Here is a 14,908-nt window from a genome sequence, read left to right as displayed (position 1 = left end):
CTAAATTGTGTGTAATTTTATCTGGTACGAGTGGGGGTATTCCTGGAGGCAGAGTTGGGGAAGGGTTTGGACTTACGCACGTACTTTTGCATTTTCAAATTTAGGTGTGTAAATTTTTCCAAACATTTTCCATGCATGGCTGGTGTAATTGTATGTGGGTAAATCTGTTGGGATGATTTTCAAACCAGATTTATGTGCGCAACTCCACTTTGAAAATTATGGTAGCTTACAGCCAATATTTGCTTCCTAATTTAGGAGAGCTTTTATATAAAAAAAAATACCCCCAAAATAAATAACTATGTATTACAGTTATTGCTAATTGAAGGAGTGGTGTTAGCAAAGAGCTGGAAAGTGAAAGGGGGCCGAAGCCCTGTTGAATGGCTCACTATGGAGGAGATTTATCAAGCCATGATAGGCTACATCGCACGATAAACAGTGTATGTCACACAATTATAGCCCTATCGCATTGATATCGCCTGCCTCTATTACAATGAGCTACTTTACATGGATTTGAATGCATGAATTTTGCAATTCCATGCAAAGCAGCTCATGCATACCTAATCCTATGTAAATAAAATATCTCAGCCAGTGTGTTGAAGGCCGCCATCGTGCTTGATAGAGGCCTCTGCCACGTTCGTTTGTCTCGCAGCGTTTTTCGGCGAGACAGAAGAACACAGGCATTCAGTCACGATATTTTGTTGGGGAGGGGCAAAACAACATGGAATCACCCCCTCCACATGATATTGGCTCCCTCCCGCAATATTGCGGCTTAGTGGATCTAGGTCTACGATAGAGAAATTAATGGCTCATGAAAAAATTGCATTGTCCTTTTAAGGGAGAAGAGAATTGTTTATAAACCTTTAGACATTTTTTGCAGAATGAAAGCGGATATATCTCTCAGGAAAATGAATGTGTCCCCTCCCCTGCCCTGATGAGACTAATTTTAATCCTACTTTATTTCCAGAAAAATGTTTCATTTATTGTGGGGTAACACTCAACAGCTACTTCAAGCTTTTGGAAATTAAAATTGAGATTTTAAGTTTGCTTTGTGGGAAGACGTGTTAGTGGGAAAGGATATTTCTAGATGTATACTGTCTGAATTAGGGGATTATTTTGATTTGAGACTAATAGGAGAAGACCACACTTCTGTGATAATATGTAATTCCTGTTTCTACATCTGCATTAATGTTCATAAAAATTCCATGAGAAAAATAATTGTATACTGTCTCTATTTCTTCTGCTCTGTACTGTATATACATATCGTAAAATGCAGCATAAAGTACATACCTGTGATGGTCATGGTAGGTGTAGATGTTGGAGATGAAACTTCTAAAACAGAAAAAATCAGGAATATAACTCTTGAGCAACTAATATTTAATACTGCCCCTCTCTCTTCTTCCAGATATGTACTCTATATATATATGTAAAATTGCTAAAAACGTGATTAATGGGAAACATGTTTGATTGATGGAATTGGTTTTAGTTTAACTATCTGGAGAAACTTCTCTGTAAAATTGTCATTAATTTAAGAAGATTTGTTTGAATATTATTTTAGAATATGTTGGTCATCGCTTAGAAAGATTTTTATCAGTTAGGTGAGTAATAACTGACAGGCCTTGTTATTTGTGAGCGGAGACGATACGCTATTGCTTCACTGACGCAAACCACCAGACTATCAGTGATTCTGTGAAACAATGATATGAGTGATGACTCACATACATTAAGTTCATCATCACACAGCCCCTGAGGCAGCCCCAAGTGGGGCGAAACTCGGTCTGCGTCGGGCACACTCACAAAGTTTATGTCTCCAATCGAATAAAGCTCATACTTGGACAATTTTTTGGCGTCTAATCCATACTGTTTTCCCAGATGGCTTTTTTAGATAGCCTATCCTCCTGCTTTGTTGATAGATATATTATACATATTTAGAGAGAGAGATTTACTTATATGTCATAAGATGCAGAAATGCAATGTACAATGCACACCTGTGATGGTCGTGGTAGGTGCAGACGTTACAGATGTAACTTGTAAAACAGAAAAATATACAATTAAATAAATAAATAAATAAACTTGGTGCATTTGTCCAGCTAAGTTTGGCACACACTGACTGCCTCTGACATAGCCGAATAAATTTCTTCTGGTTAAAAAGTTATCCAGCTATATCTGGGGTGGGGCAGGGACATTCCAGGGTGAGACCAGTTATCCAGCTTTGGTCTGGATTTATCAAAATGCACTAAATATCACCCATGATAGAAAAAGGGGTGTGTGTTTTATGATAATAGGCAGTTTATGCTAATACCTATGTGAAGAGCTAAGCTATTCCAATAACTTTTTCACACTTTGAGATAAGTGCCAGAATGTGGTATTTCCTACATACAACCACTGGGGGGACCATGGAGAGAGAGAGCAAGAGAGAGAGAGACTAGCTGTAATGCTCTCACCCTAGATAGGTATTTATATCTCTATCGGAGGCCCACCTAGTAACTTGAGGTGACGTTTAGGTTTTAGTGTATGGGTTAGGGGCCACTTTGACATTCAAAGTGAGACATACGAACAGAACAGTGCTCTCTTGTGAAGATTTGATGACTCTCGGCGTGAGGAAACTCATCCAAAGATGAGATTTGTGCAGTGTTCTCTCAACCTAGCTTGATGTTACCCAGGTAGAGAGTCCATCAAGCTAGGATGAGAGAACATTGCACAAATCTCATCTTTCCTCACTCCGAGGGTCATCAAATCTTCACAAGAGAGCACTGTTCTGTACGTACATCTCACGTTGAATGTCAAAGTGGCTCCTAACCCCTACACTAACACCTACACCTCACCTCAAGTTACTAGGTGGGCCTCCCATAGAGATATAAATACCTATCTAGGGTTAGGGCATTATGGCTAGTCTCTCTCTCTCTCTCTCTCTCTCTCTCTCTCTCTCTCTCACACATTGCCAAATGCAATAAAGCCTTTATCACATCCAGATAAATGCCAATTTACAGTGTTATTTAGGTGACATAACTGTGGGACTGCCAGACAGCTGAATGGTCTTATCTAGCTAACTTTGCCACAGCTGGGTATATATAGCAAATGTAACTGTGCCACTGAATATCTGACTAAAGTTAGCAGGATAAGTATACACAGCTGAAAATGGCCTCCAAGTCTCTCTCTTTTGTCCATTTGCACAGTCTCTGTATCATTAACAGAGCTGTTGTAAAAATCCCCCCAGGGCTTGCAGTCTTGTCTGCAAGCGAAGTTTCAAAGGGAAACTCCACACAGAGTTTCACTTTTAAAATCTCATGGCAGCCATGGGTAAAGAAGGGTAAAGAATACCCTATTCCCCTCCAGATACTTTTTCTCACCATGGGGGAGGAAAGGTGCAATTTTCAAAGAGTTTTTTTCCTTTTGAAAATTGATCTTCCACATGCAACATTCAATACATTTTATGAGTAAAGTGTATAAGATGCCTACTGCAATGGGACCCTCTTATGGTGAACTACTAAAAAAAAAAATATGCCAGGAAAAGCTTTTCTTTGTCAATAGACAGCAGAGTCAGCACCAATCCATGTTTCAAGAGGAAATGGGGATTTCCCATCAATTCCACGCCCTTTTTTCTGCAATAAACAATTAAGTCAAAATGCAGGATCGCCATCTCTGCTTTTGCATGATTTTCTCCATTGGCTTTAGAAGGCAAGGTAATAGCAGGGCAATGTTAAATGCACAAGTCTGTGCACGACTGAAACAATAAAGGTGTCTCAGTCCAAGAGTTTACCGTGGTTCTTTACAATAATAGTTATTAAAGTACTCAGTTATTCCGTTTCCTTCCACTCTGTTATCTTCTCCCAGAATCAAACACACATATATGCATCCTATTCTTACCACACTCGGTGCCTGGTCTCCAGTCTCCCAGATTTACGCCTCCGACTTCGCATGCTGCGACGTAAGCTTCTAGCGTGCTGCAGAACTGGCCCATACTCCCGCCCATGGCACACTGATCGTAGACACAACTTTCAAAATACAGCTGAGGAGGAATGTACCAGTGACAGTCTCCAAAAGGCCCATTACTTGCCAAAATTATTTTACAGACTTCTTCGTACTGCTGTTCTGTAGCAAGGTCACATGGTGGTGGGTCAACAGCATCTGGATTACATCTGCAGCAGAAAACAGGAAGTCCTCATCTTTAAGTCATAATTAGTTCATGAACACCTTATCTTAAGTTGAGATGTCTCAAGTCAAAACTGATTTTCTCAAAGGAAACACCATTATTCATATGGAATTGTTTTCAACACCAAAACCACGACTCCATTTTCACCTAAAAGAACCAGATTATTATGGCTTGGAGAACCTTAGGAAATTTCACAGGAGAGAGAGACAGGCTTACACAAATGCTGACATTTCACAGTTCACATTTCACAGGAGAAACTGAATTGGAGATTCGCTAGCTTCCAACCTTTCCTAGACAGCTTGCTTTTATGCTCCTGCCTAGAACCGGCATTTTAAAAAACCTGGCCTTGGTCTCTTGGAGGACTGACGTCAGTGCCTGGTGCCTCCTGCATGCTCAGCTGTGGAGGCCTGATTTGGACATGCTGGCTTCACAGCCCATCACCACCACCCATCATAGATCCAGATTAGAGTGTTAATTCAGGAAAGACATACATGCAGAACATTGCAAGTCAGGTGACATAAGAGTCAAGAATTGCTGTATATGATTATTTTTAGAACACATGCTTTGTATTGGTACGTTTTGACCTGGTATTCTCAAATAAAAGATGCAAAGGTGAATACAATGACAGTTAAATCTGCTTTTTGAGCTCATAGAAGAGCGATGAATACTTACAGCCATTCATCATCCTGAACGCGCCAGCTGTTTCCAAATTCATTGGAATTCTGAGCGAGGATGCCATCAGGCCGAAGAAGATCATCCAATTGGTTATCAGTGTATGTGCCACAAAGGCCACACAGCTTTCCCTTGAGATTTTCATTAACTTGAACAAAAAGGTCTTGGTCACCATTAAATTTAAGATGAAGGCCAAAATCCGCATCCAAAACAACATAGGGTTCCTTTAATGCTATGCTTATGCCATGCACTGGTGTCACTGGAAGGGCAACATGAACGCCGTTCAGCTAGATGAGACATAAAGAACATTAAGAAATATTTTTAAAAATTGTGGCAAGTACCAAAGCATTCTTCACATGACATCTTTAAAATATAGCAAGGATTTTTTTCTTCTCATCTGGAGACTTACATAAACAAGCTTGTTTTTTCTCAAGGCAATATGAAGACCATTCAGTCTGACAGCAACGGAGTTTATCACAGACCATGTTTGGCTCCCTCTGTGCTCATTCCTGGTCGTGACTGAGAATTGCATGGAGGAGTTTCTGCAGGTTTCAGCTACGGTGTAGTTGCAGGCACCTTGGAAATGGTACAGCTTTCCATCGTAGGTTAGGTAGTGCGGGTCACCGAAGATGTGGCAGGTGGCGGTACCTGCCGGGTAGCAGCCCAGGACTCCATTTAGAACCTTGCACACTTGGTGGTGTTCACACGATACTGGATTGCAAGCGAGAATGTTGTTCCCTGCACAGCTGCATCGGCTTTCACAGTTTTGTTGCCAGAAGCTCTCTCCTTTCTGTGAAAAACAGATCAACACAGCTCTAGCAACAGCTGCATGTGGTATAGAGCTCTCTGGATCTATAATAATTTGCGAGGGATGGAGGGCAGCCATATCTTGAACTGAAACACTGTCTGATCCTTCCTACCACTTTTTCTTAATAATACAATAATCTTCAAGTTTATCTACCTCTTGACTCCTGGTCTTCCAGAAGCTGCCATACCTCATTTGCTGCCCTAAGAATGAGTGAGGCTTCCTACTACTCCATAGCCACAATCCTTTGGCTAGGCCACATGATCATGGCTGGGATTTTTTTGGAGAACAGTACAACTGCTTGACTAGTGGTTGTTAGAAGTGGCCAATGGCAGGTCTCAAATTGAGGGCCTGACTTGATTGGGAGGATAGCGCTTTATCCTCAGAACAGAACTGATAACTGCGAGCTCATACAAAAGAGGAGACTTCGTACTGAGCCTTATGGCAGAACCAGTGATCCTGCCCTTGGGAAACTGGACAGGTCCTCAGGACTAGGAATTGTAGGAAAGGGTTTGCTGGGAATGAGGAAGTTCTTCCCAAGAATTGGAGGGCTCTTTCTCTGTGCTGCCGATGAAGAAGATCTGCAATATCTGAAGTTCTCATTGGAATTGCCCTGATTGTGAGAACCTGCTTTCTAATGTCAATTACCTGAGCGAAAAACCGGAGATACCTGGAACTGTTATTGGGTTTGTATGTGATGTAACGCACGCTTCAGAAGGCTAAATCCTTGTAGTGAGTGTAAATAAAGGTAAGTCTAGAACCTGAAAGAGGGCCGTGTTTCAGGATACTCAAGCACTCGAGAGGAATCCTTCTGCTCGGTGTTTGTAAGTGCTACCTCCACCTCCGGACTTGGGACAGGACTTGACTAGTGGTTGTTAGAAGTGGCCAATGGCAGGTCTCAAATTGAGGGCCTGACTTGATTGGGAGGATAGCGCTTTATCCTCAGAACAGAACTGATAACTGCGAGCTCATACAAAAGAGGAGACTTCGTACTGAGCCTTATGGCAGAACCAGTGATCCTGCCCTTGGGAAACTGGACAGGTCCTCAGGACTAGGAATTGTAGGAAAGGGTTTGCTGGGAATGAGGAAGTTCTTCCCAAGAATTGGAGGGCTCTTTCTCTGTGCTGCCGATGAAGATCTGCAATATCTGAAGTTCTCATTGGAATTGCCCTGATTGTGAGAACCTGCTTTCTAATGTCAATTACCTGAGCGAAAAACCGGAGATACCTGGAACTGTTATTGGGTTTGTATGTGATGTAACGCACCGCACGCTTCAGAAGGCTAAATCCTTGTAGTGAGTGTAAATAAAGGTAAGTCTAGAACCTGAAAGGGGGCCGTGTTTCAGGATACTCAAGCACTCGAGAGGAATCCTTCTGCTCGGTGCTTGTAAGTGCTACCTCCACCTCCGGACTTGGGACAGGGCCTCTGGTCAGGGTCTTTACTAGGAATGCATTGCTGAGTAAAGAAGATTTGGTCACCAAAAAGAGATGTGTCATAGTTCCTTTGTCTACGGACATTTTTACAATGATTGATCTAGGAAAAGGCCTCAGGGACCTCATTCACAAAACATTTTTCCCATAGACGCAGAATGGGAGAAAAGCCTTACTAAATCAGGCCCCAAATTTGTTACAAAGAATTTCAGCCTTAGTCATGATGGAGCAGTTTTCTCTGGGATATGGAAGTTTAGAATATCTCTACCAGGTCATTAATACCAACCTCATAATATTTGTTGTCATAGAGGCATCCACAGTCCTTGACAGGAACACACTTTCTTCCACTGGAAACAAAGCTGTCATCACATTCACACTGCTCTACACAAGGTTTGCTGCAATTATCTGGTGCAAGTTGGTCTAAGCAGGTTGCAGGGCAGGCAGTTGAGCATACATTGTAGTGGCTATTGGCAGGACAGGGTATAACTGTAAAACAGAGAAGGTAAGCAGGGTAGTTTCAAAGACATCATGAATCATTTACATTGGGTTTTCGTTCTCTGTGCCACAGATGCCAAACAATTTGAAGGAGCTTCTTTCTAGTTCTTTTTTTTGTTTTTGTTTCTTTTGTTTGGTCTTATCCCCGCTTTTTCCAAACATTACACCCCTTCTTCTGAGACAGTGCCTGAGCCACTTGAAGGCGCTCAGTGGTTGAGGGATACAGAAGTTGATCTCCTCCAAGATCGAATCCCTCAGTGCCTTTTCCTTCCCTCCCTGAAGCTTGAACCCATCGCTTCTTTGCCAAGCCGTGCCGTAATTAAAGGCTTGAACCTGTCTCCCTGGCCACAGTGTATGGTCCCACGGCTCAGCCATGGGTCTGCCCTTGTTTATAATTTTAACAAATGGTGACTATCCAGAAGAAAAGCATCACTTTAATCAGAAATTATCATATGCGGAAGGGAACAAGTTAGTCATAGCTGGTTGAAGCAGGATAATGTCAGCTGCCAAAATAAGTCATGAAACTTCTATTGGCACAGCAGAAGATCATCTACCTGTCAGTTGGCATCTTTGGTATATTAAATTAAAGGGAATATAATATTCACCAATAATTATTTCACAGAATTGTAACGTTTGGCTAACTACGGGATGGCCCCTTGGCCGGCCTTACTCACCCCAGGATGCTGCTGATGCTGCCACGTTCCCTCCTCCCAGGCTTCCTTTAGGCACGTGAGCGCACGTGCCATGCAACGCTTCTTGAAGGCCCCATGGCGGGAAGAGAGGAGCAGCACTGAGAGATGACGTCAGCATGGCCTGGGGATTTAAACCCCAGCCGCGCTTCCAGCCGGCGCCTCAGCAACAGGTCCTCCTGCCTTGCAGTGCGCATTGCTATCATATCCCACCCTGTTGTGCCTTGTTCCTCAGTTCCTTGCCTCATTCCAGTCTGTCTTGCCTCCTCCTGTCTTGCCTTATCCCTGCCTTGTCTCTGCTTGCCTTCTGCCTTGCCCAGCCTTGTCTCTTTCCAGCCTTACCTCGTTCCAGCCTGTCCTTTCCTTTTCGCCTTGTCTTGCCATTTCTTGCCCTTGTCTTGTCCTGGCCTTGCTCGTCCCTGCTTGTTCCTGTCTTTCCTGTCTTTGTTCCCGTCTTTCCTGTCTTTGCCTTGTCTTTCTCAGTCCTTTCTTGGCCATCCTCGGACTGATCTTTCATGCCCTAACCATTGCCTGGATCGTGACGTTGCTGTCTGCCACCTGCCCTGACCATTGCCTGGATCCTGACACTGCGGTCTGTCGCTTGCCTTGACCTTGACCTGCACCTTGACTCTATCTGTCTTCTTTCCATGGGACCCTCACCTAAGTCCTATCAGCCCTCAAATCCAAGAGCTCAACCTGCACAGGAAGGGGCCAGTTCCTGCGAGTCTGTTCCACTGTTGGTGGAGGCCCAGCAGAGTTGGTGGAGGCCCAGCAGAGTTTCCAGATGGGCAGCATCAATCTCACCACAGTGCAACGGCTCACACACCGTGACAAGTATTTTCATTGATCGTAATTCTTGTTGAATGTTAGGTCACCTAAGGATGTTGTCATGGAGGTCTGAACGCTGCCCTGCTTTTAGGGGCTGATTTTCAAAAGGATCAACTGGAAGGGAGCGGTTTGTACAGGGAAACACGATTTCCTGCGCACTTCTCCCCATTCTCATGTTAGGCATTCCAGGGAGCGGAGTTTGAGGCAGGGAAGAGCGTTTATATGCACACTTTTGATGTTCAAAAGCATGTGAGCAAAATGTGTGTGTAGAACGTTATGTCTGCTCTGGAGAAGGTGATATTGCGTGTGCATATGTCTACATGTGTATCGGCACAACCCGGAAATTTTCAAAACTGACTTATGCGCTTTGAAAATTCAGGCTAAAGTCTGTGGCTACAACAGGTCGCTGAAAATTACTTTCTTAAAACTCAAGCCAAGACTGCAGAATTGGATTAGATGGACAGTCTACTACAAAAAAGAACTCTGACCAATTCATTTTAATCCCTGGACATGGTGATGACTGCCATTGGAACTGACAATATCTGTATGGATAGACAGATTTCAAACACATAAATTATTTGTAAGACCTAATCATCAGGATGAGGGTAAATTTAATGATTCTGCCCTTCTGTGGATATTCTCCAGCTTGCCGATAATAATGACTTTGGAGCAACATGTTTCACTGAAATGTGCAAGAACTTGTTCAAGACTAACTTTCAGACTCTCACCTGGGCATGCTTTGAAGCTGTGCTTTAAATGTAGCAAAGATTTTAATGCTGCTGTGTGGACAGTAAGGTTCTGGAATTTTCCAAATATGCTTCCTCACGTGCATATTTTACAGTGCATGCTGTCAATTCTAAGTTTCTTCTCCATCTAGGAACTACATTTTTGGCATTCAGGGTTTGCTTTGTGACTCCTCTTATTTTTGAATGGTGTTAATTCCTTAGGCTCCTGAGCACTAGTAAAGTGCATTTCAAGTACTGTACCACATTAAACTGGCATATACGGTATAGAATAAGCCTGTTAAGTGAGAGGGCTTAGGACCTGATTTACTAAAGCTGTTTTGTCTATGGGAAAAGATCTTCATGAATCAAGCCCTTAGTTAGGATTTCTTGATCTGGTTGTACCCCCATTGCATCCATGTACTAATTTTCCTATGCAAGCAGGGCATAGCCCTGATGACCAGAAGTTGGTGCTCCCTTAGCCTGAATCATTTGGCTTTATTTTATGCAGAATTACTTTCCTAAAAAAATATGAATAGCTTCAACCTGGGGAAGAAAACTTTAGGTAATACAGAACTGTAAGGCCATTCAGAACCATTCCTCAGCTACCTAATATATTTAACCCCAGAAAGATACTCACAGCAGAAAGTATTGTTTCGCCAGCTGGGAATAGTGACTCCTTCTCGCTGACAGGCATCACCATAGACCTCCAAAGCTTTACACAAAACCTGGCTCCCAGCGCAGTGCTCCATGACGCAGCTAGTGAAGAAGCTCTCTGGGTTGATCACCGAATGACAGACACTGAAAGGTGCATCTTTGCTTGTTAAAAGTCCACAGTAAAGATCACTTTTGTAGAGCTCTTCGTTTTCGCATGGAGGGTCAGTTGGTGGTGGAACTTCACATGAGGAATCATTGACTTCTATTCTCCAGCTATTTCCCAATTCGTTTGAATTCTTAGCCTGCTGTCCATTGGGCATCATGAAATCATCCTGTCTACGATTATTGAAGTTACCACACATGCCACAGGTCAGGTTGAAAAAGGTAGTAGGGACCTTCACTTCCACAGAATGATCAGTGTCATAGGAAACACTCAGTCTGAAATCAGTCTCCAAAACAACGTATCGGCCACTCCTGGTTATTTTAAGAGAGCCACCTACCAGTGTTATCGGCAGGGTTGTCCATATTTCATTGAGCTATGGAAAACAAGAACAGAAAAAGCCCACATGAGAAGATCTGGTAGTTCACTGGTCAGCTCTTCCATTTCCCAGGCCGAGTGGGGCTGGGGCAGTAATCTCGGGTCCATGGGAAGAGGGGAGTCCCAGCCATTGCACAAATGTGACATCTAGTAGCACTTATGTTTGTAGGGTTCCTGAAGGAGCCCTGGTGCATGGACTATCACTGCAATGACTGAGCTGACTGACTTAGCAGAGGATATAAAACAGTGGAAACATACCTGAGTTATTGCAATTGACCTGGAAGCTCAAAGAATAGGAGGAAATTATTGAGCAAAGTATTAAAAGAAAAGATCAAACATAATAAAATACTAAGACAAAATAAATATTTCTGCATGTTGGAACTATGAAAAAATATATGCCAGCATGTTGATAGTGGCGTTATTGTTTTGTTTCCAGAAGTGTATATAGGCCTGCATATAAAGATAAGTATTGAGTTTAAACAAATTTGATCTTCAAGACTATATAAAAGAGAAGTGTTTGGGATTATAAAGGTGAAAACTAAAGTGGTGGTAAAAAAAAGGGATTTTTTTCCAGTGATGGCAACCAAGTGGCTTTTTGTACCGTTAGAAATTGTAGTTGTGTGACATTCAATCGGGTGCACTGACTGAGGTTTTTTTGCTCCTTAATCTAGTAGTTCAACACCTTTTCACTGACATCTCTTTGTGTATGATAATGGACTGTATACTAGATTTCTGGTTTTGTGATATTAGCATGATAAATTAGTAAATATAATTATATAAGATATTTGATGATCTTATAAAAATGATAAAAATGATAAAAATTGATTAAAACGTTTTTCTGCATAGACAGGTGAGGGGGGGTCTATATTTTTTCTATAAAGATAATGGCTTAGTACCATTCAGCAATGCCCCTAGGAACTCAGTAGCCAAATGTTGAGGCAACAGCCTCATTAGTTTTGATAGCTTGTGAGGCAGTGCCCCATTTACCAGTGTGGGATCAGTCTAGATGCCTGGTCCACCTTAAATGCCTTAAGGAGAGTATGCTCTATGGAGCAGGTAGAGCTCAAAGGGCATAGCCAAAGACTGGGAAATAAGAGCTGAGATCTAGACCAGGCCAAGTCTCCAGGAGGAAGGCAACTCCCGTAACATATCACTGTCCAAACACTGAGCTGAGACAAAGCAACACACTGTAAGTAATGTACACTGTCTGAGGAGAAGACAGTCTATGGCTGTGCATGCGTGAAGTCATAATAAAGAGTTACTGTTTTAAGAAGGTTGAAGTCAGTCTAGTTTGTGTCCAGGCCTGTGGGAATCACCGCTTGTTCCCACATAGCTATTTAGATTATTTCAAAGTTTGGTGGTAAAACATGGCAGATGATGGATTTATGGGAAATTGTGTGCCCATCTACCTAAATATGAAGAAAGCCAAAGGCAGCAACACTGGATCGGTTGATTAGTCTTTAACGGCTATCATCTACTACATGACTGTGTAATAAAAATGTGATATTGCCTGTTTTGTTTCATATTATTTCAAACTGAAACCATAAACATTTTATATTTCTTTTTTTTTTAAAGTTTTTGTTTAGTGCGCACTATTTTGATTTAGTATGCACTATTTCGATTTCGTGCTCACTATTTGAGTTAGCTCAAATAGTGTACACTAAATCGAAATAGTGCGCACTAAAACGAAAATTTTTTAAAAAGAAAGAAAACCTAAAGAAACAAAAAAAAATTTGAAAAAGAGGGGAAAAACAAAATGGACTGAAAGTTTTATCAATGAGCACCCTTACTAGGAGGCTAATTCAAGAGGGGATACAGTGATGGAATAATATTGGAGCACATCCCCTCTCTAGCAGTCTGAAACAGAGCTTCATGTAAAACTGGTATAAAACCACTCACCAGTGTCCCAGCCACATTTGTGTGCGCCTGCTTGAGTTTCCTGTCTGATGGGACTGGCAGAGCTTGTGCACACCATGGAGCGAACCCAGAGATAGAGGGAGAGGAGACAGCTACTACTACTGCTGTGGCAGTGACCCTGAGGGACAGGAGACTTCCCTCTGGCCATCAGGACTGGCAAGAATATCTACTACTACTACTAATACGTATCATACCTGTGCCACCCTGGCATGCCAACTGGGGGTTGGAGAATGGAGGTTTTAAACAATGAGGGGGGAAATGGTGAAGGAGTAAAAAAAAAAAAAATAGGATAACTTTCAAACAACTGCTCATGGCGGCATAGACGTGTGTATGTGGCCACATGTAGTTTTACCATGGTATTTTATAACACGTACGTTATCTGATTCTCCTATATTATAAAATATGATTATTTTTACCTCACATGCGCATATGTAGGCCACTGCATGAATATAAGCAAAGTATTAAAACCACATACTTTACCCACCTATTTTAGAAATATACACACATACATTTTTCCTGTGAAAATAAAATAGGACTTAGTCGTGCAAGTCGGACTTTTCACGAGCAAATCGCTATATTTTAAAACATTCCCGTGCGAGTGAAATTACCAGGTTAACTAATTAGTCCACCAGTTTGCCCAATCCTCCAAGTCATCAAGACCCTCCTGGTTCTTCAGCCTGAACTCCCCCCCAGTTCACCGAGCTCTCCCACCCAGACACTACCTCACAATAAACACGTTTAATTTCACTCACACCTGATAATTAGCAGGTGTGAAAATATGGACGTAAGCTGGAAAATGTACAAGCACATCTCTTAAAATACCAACTTAGGTTGGTATTTGTTAGATTGCCCTCTTTTTAAGTGCATACATGTGCACGTGAAAGTGAAAATACGCATGTATTTTGAACTTATGCACATATATACAAATCTTTACACGTGAAACGTTTTGAAACTTCACCTTTTATGTATCTATTTCACACTCACCTTTACCCGAGATGACTCCATCCTAATAATCTCAATTTTGTGATCGTAGACCTCAATTAAAACCTTTTGAACATAGGACACTTTTGAATTTCCACGATTTTCATTTTTGGCTTCAATGTTGAAGTACGGCAGAGAAGTGGAATTAGTGCAAAGTTTGGCCAGGGTGTACGTGCAGGTGCCCATGAAGTGATGAGTCTCTTTGTCAAATGTGTTGTAGTAAGGATCATTGTGCACGCGGCAGATCCCGTAAGTGTAGGGGTAGCAGCCGGGGACTCCATTGGAAATTCCACAGTAGTGGTCTTTTGGACAAGTGCCATCACTGCAATTAAGTTTACTTCCTGCTGAGGGGCACCTGCATTTTTCTGAGCAGGTGTCATCGGTCCAGAAGGCAGATCCCACAGGGTAGTGAATACCGTCTTCCCAGCATCCACACTGGTTGTTGGGAACACATTTGTCATTGTAGAGTGCAAATCCATTGTCACAGACACAACCTTCAACACACGGCAGTCGGCAAGAGGAAGGGGCACTTGGATTCACACAGGTAGCAGGGCAGGCCGAGCCACACAGTTCATAGTGACTGTGAGGGGCACAGTCGATCGCTGTGAAATTAAAAAAAAAAAATTAATAATTTTATACTGATTTCTTTTTTTAAATATTAGTCTTATTAAATGAACAAGCTAACTTTATCCATGGGCATGTATTCATTATGTGGGGAGACCCCAAATTTGTGCTCGCTTCTCTGGTCTAGTTGTACAAAATATTTTTGTGTTGGGGAGACCCCGGACTTCTCATTGTTCATAGTTAATCTAAAATGTTTCAACTGTTTGAATGTGTCGTACCACTGAATGACCACAGGATGGCCTTTAATGTGGGGAGGGTCTGTACGATGTTCTTAATGTTGTGAAGAAGGGGGGTGGGGTGTTGGTCCCCTTAAGAGAATATGTTTAGATGTCTGGTGGAAGATGCATCCTGGGGAGGTTTGGCGGGACTTTGCTCTTTCCTAGGTTGGAGTCTTGAGTGA

At 42.2% G+C, this 14,908-nt stretch overlaps 1 protein-coding gene across 1 annotated transcript in view; it reads right to left on the bottom strand.

Annotated features, from left to right (window-relative positions):
• LOC115099616 (IgGFc-binding protein-like) overlaps positions 1-14,908 on the bottom strand; it is a 277,960-nt gene that overhangs the window by 207,944 nt on the left and 55,108 nt on the right. Inside the window, exons 8-14 of the mRNA XM_029617348.1 lie at positions 13,888-14,486; positions 10,432-10,984; positions 7,344-7,543; positions 5,232-5,612; positions 4,823-5,109; positions 3,865-4,136; positions 1,288-1,329 (exon numbers count right to left, since the gene is read on the bottom strand). Coding sequence (XP_029473208.1) covers positions 1,288-1,329; positions 3,865-4,136; positions 4,823-5,109; positions 5,232-5,612; positions 7,344-7,543; positions 10,432-10,984; positions 13,888-14,486 — 2,334 coding nt within the window. The remainder of the gene's footprint in view (positions 1-1,287; positions 1,330-3,864; positions 4,137-4,822; positions 5,110-5,231; positions 5,613-7,343; positions 7,544-10,431; positions 10,985-13,887; positions 14,487-14,908) is intronic.

The sequence above is a fragment of the Rhinatrema bivittatum genome, chromosome 9 (genome assembly GCF_901001135.1).
Source record: "Rhinatrema bivittatum chromosome 9, aRhiBiv1.1, whole genome shotgun sequence".
In the NCBI taxonomy this organism is placed as follows: Eukaryota; Metazoa; Chordata; class Amphibia; order Gymnophiona; family Rhinatrematidae; genus Rhinatrema; species Rhinatrema bivittatum.
This window is presented reverse-complemented; position numbering and strand designations above follow the sequence as displayed.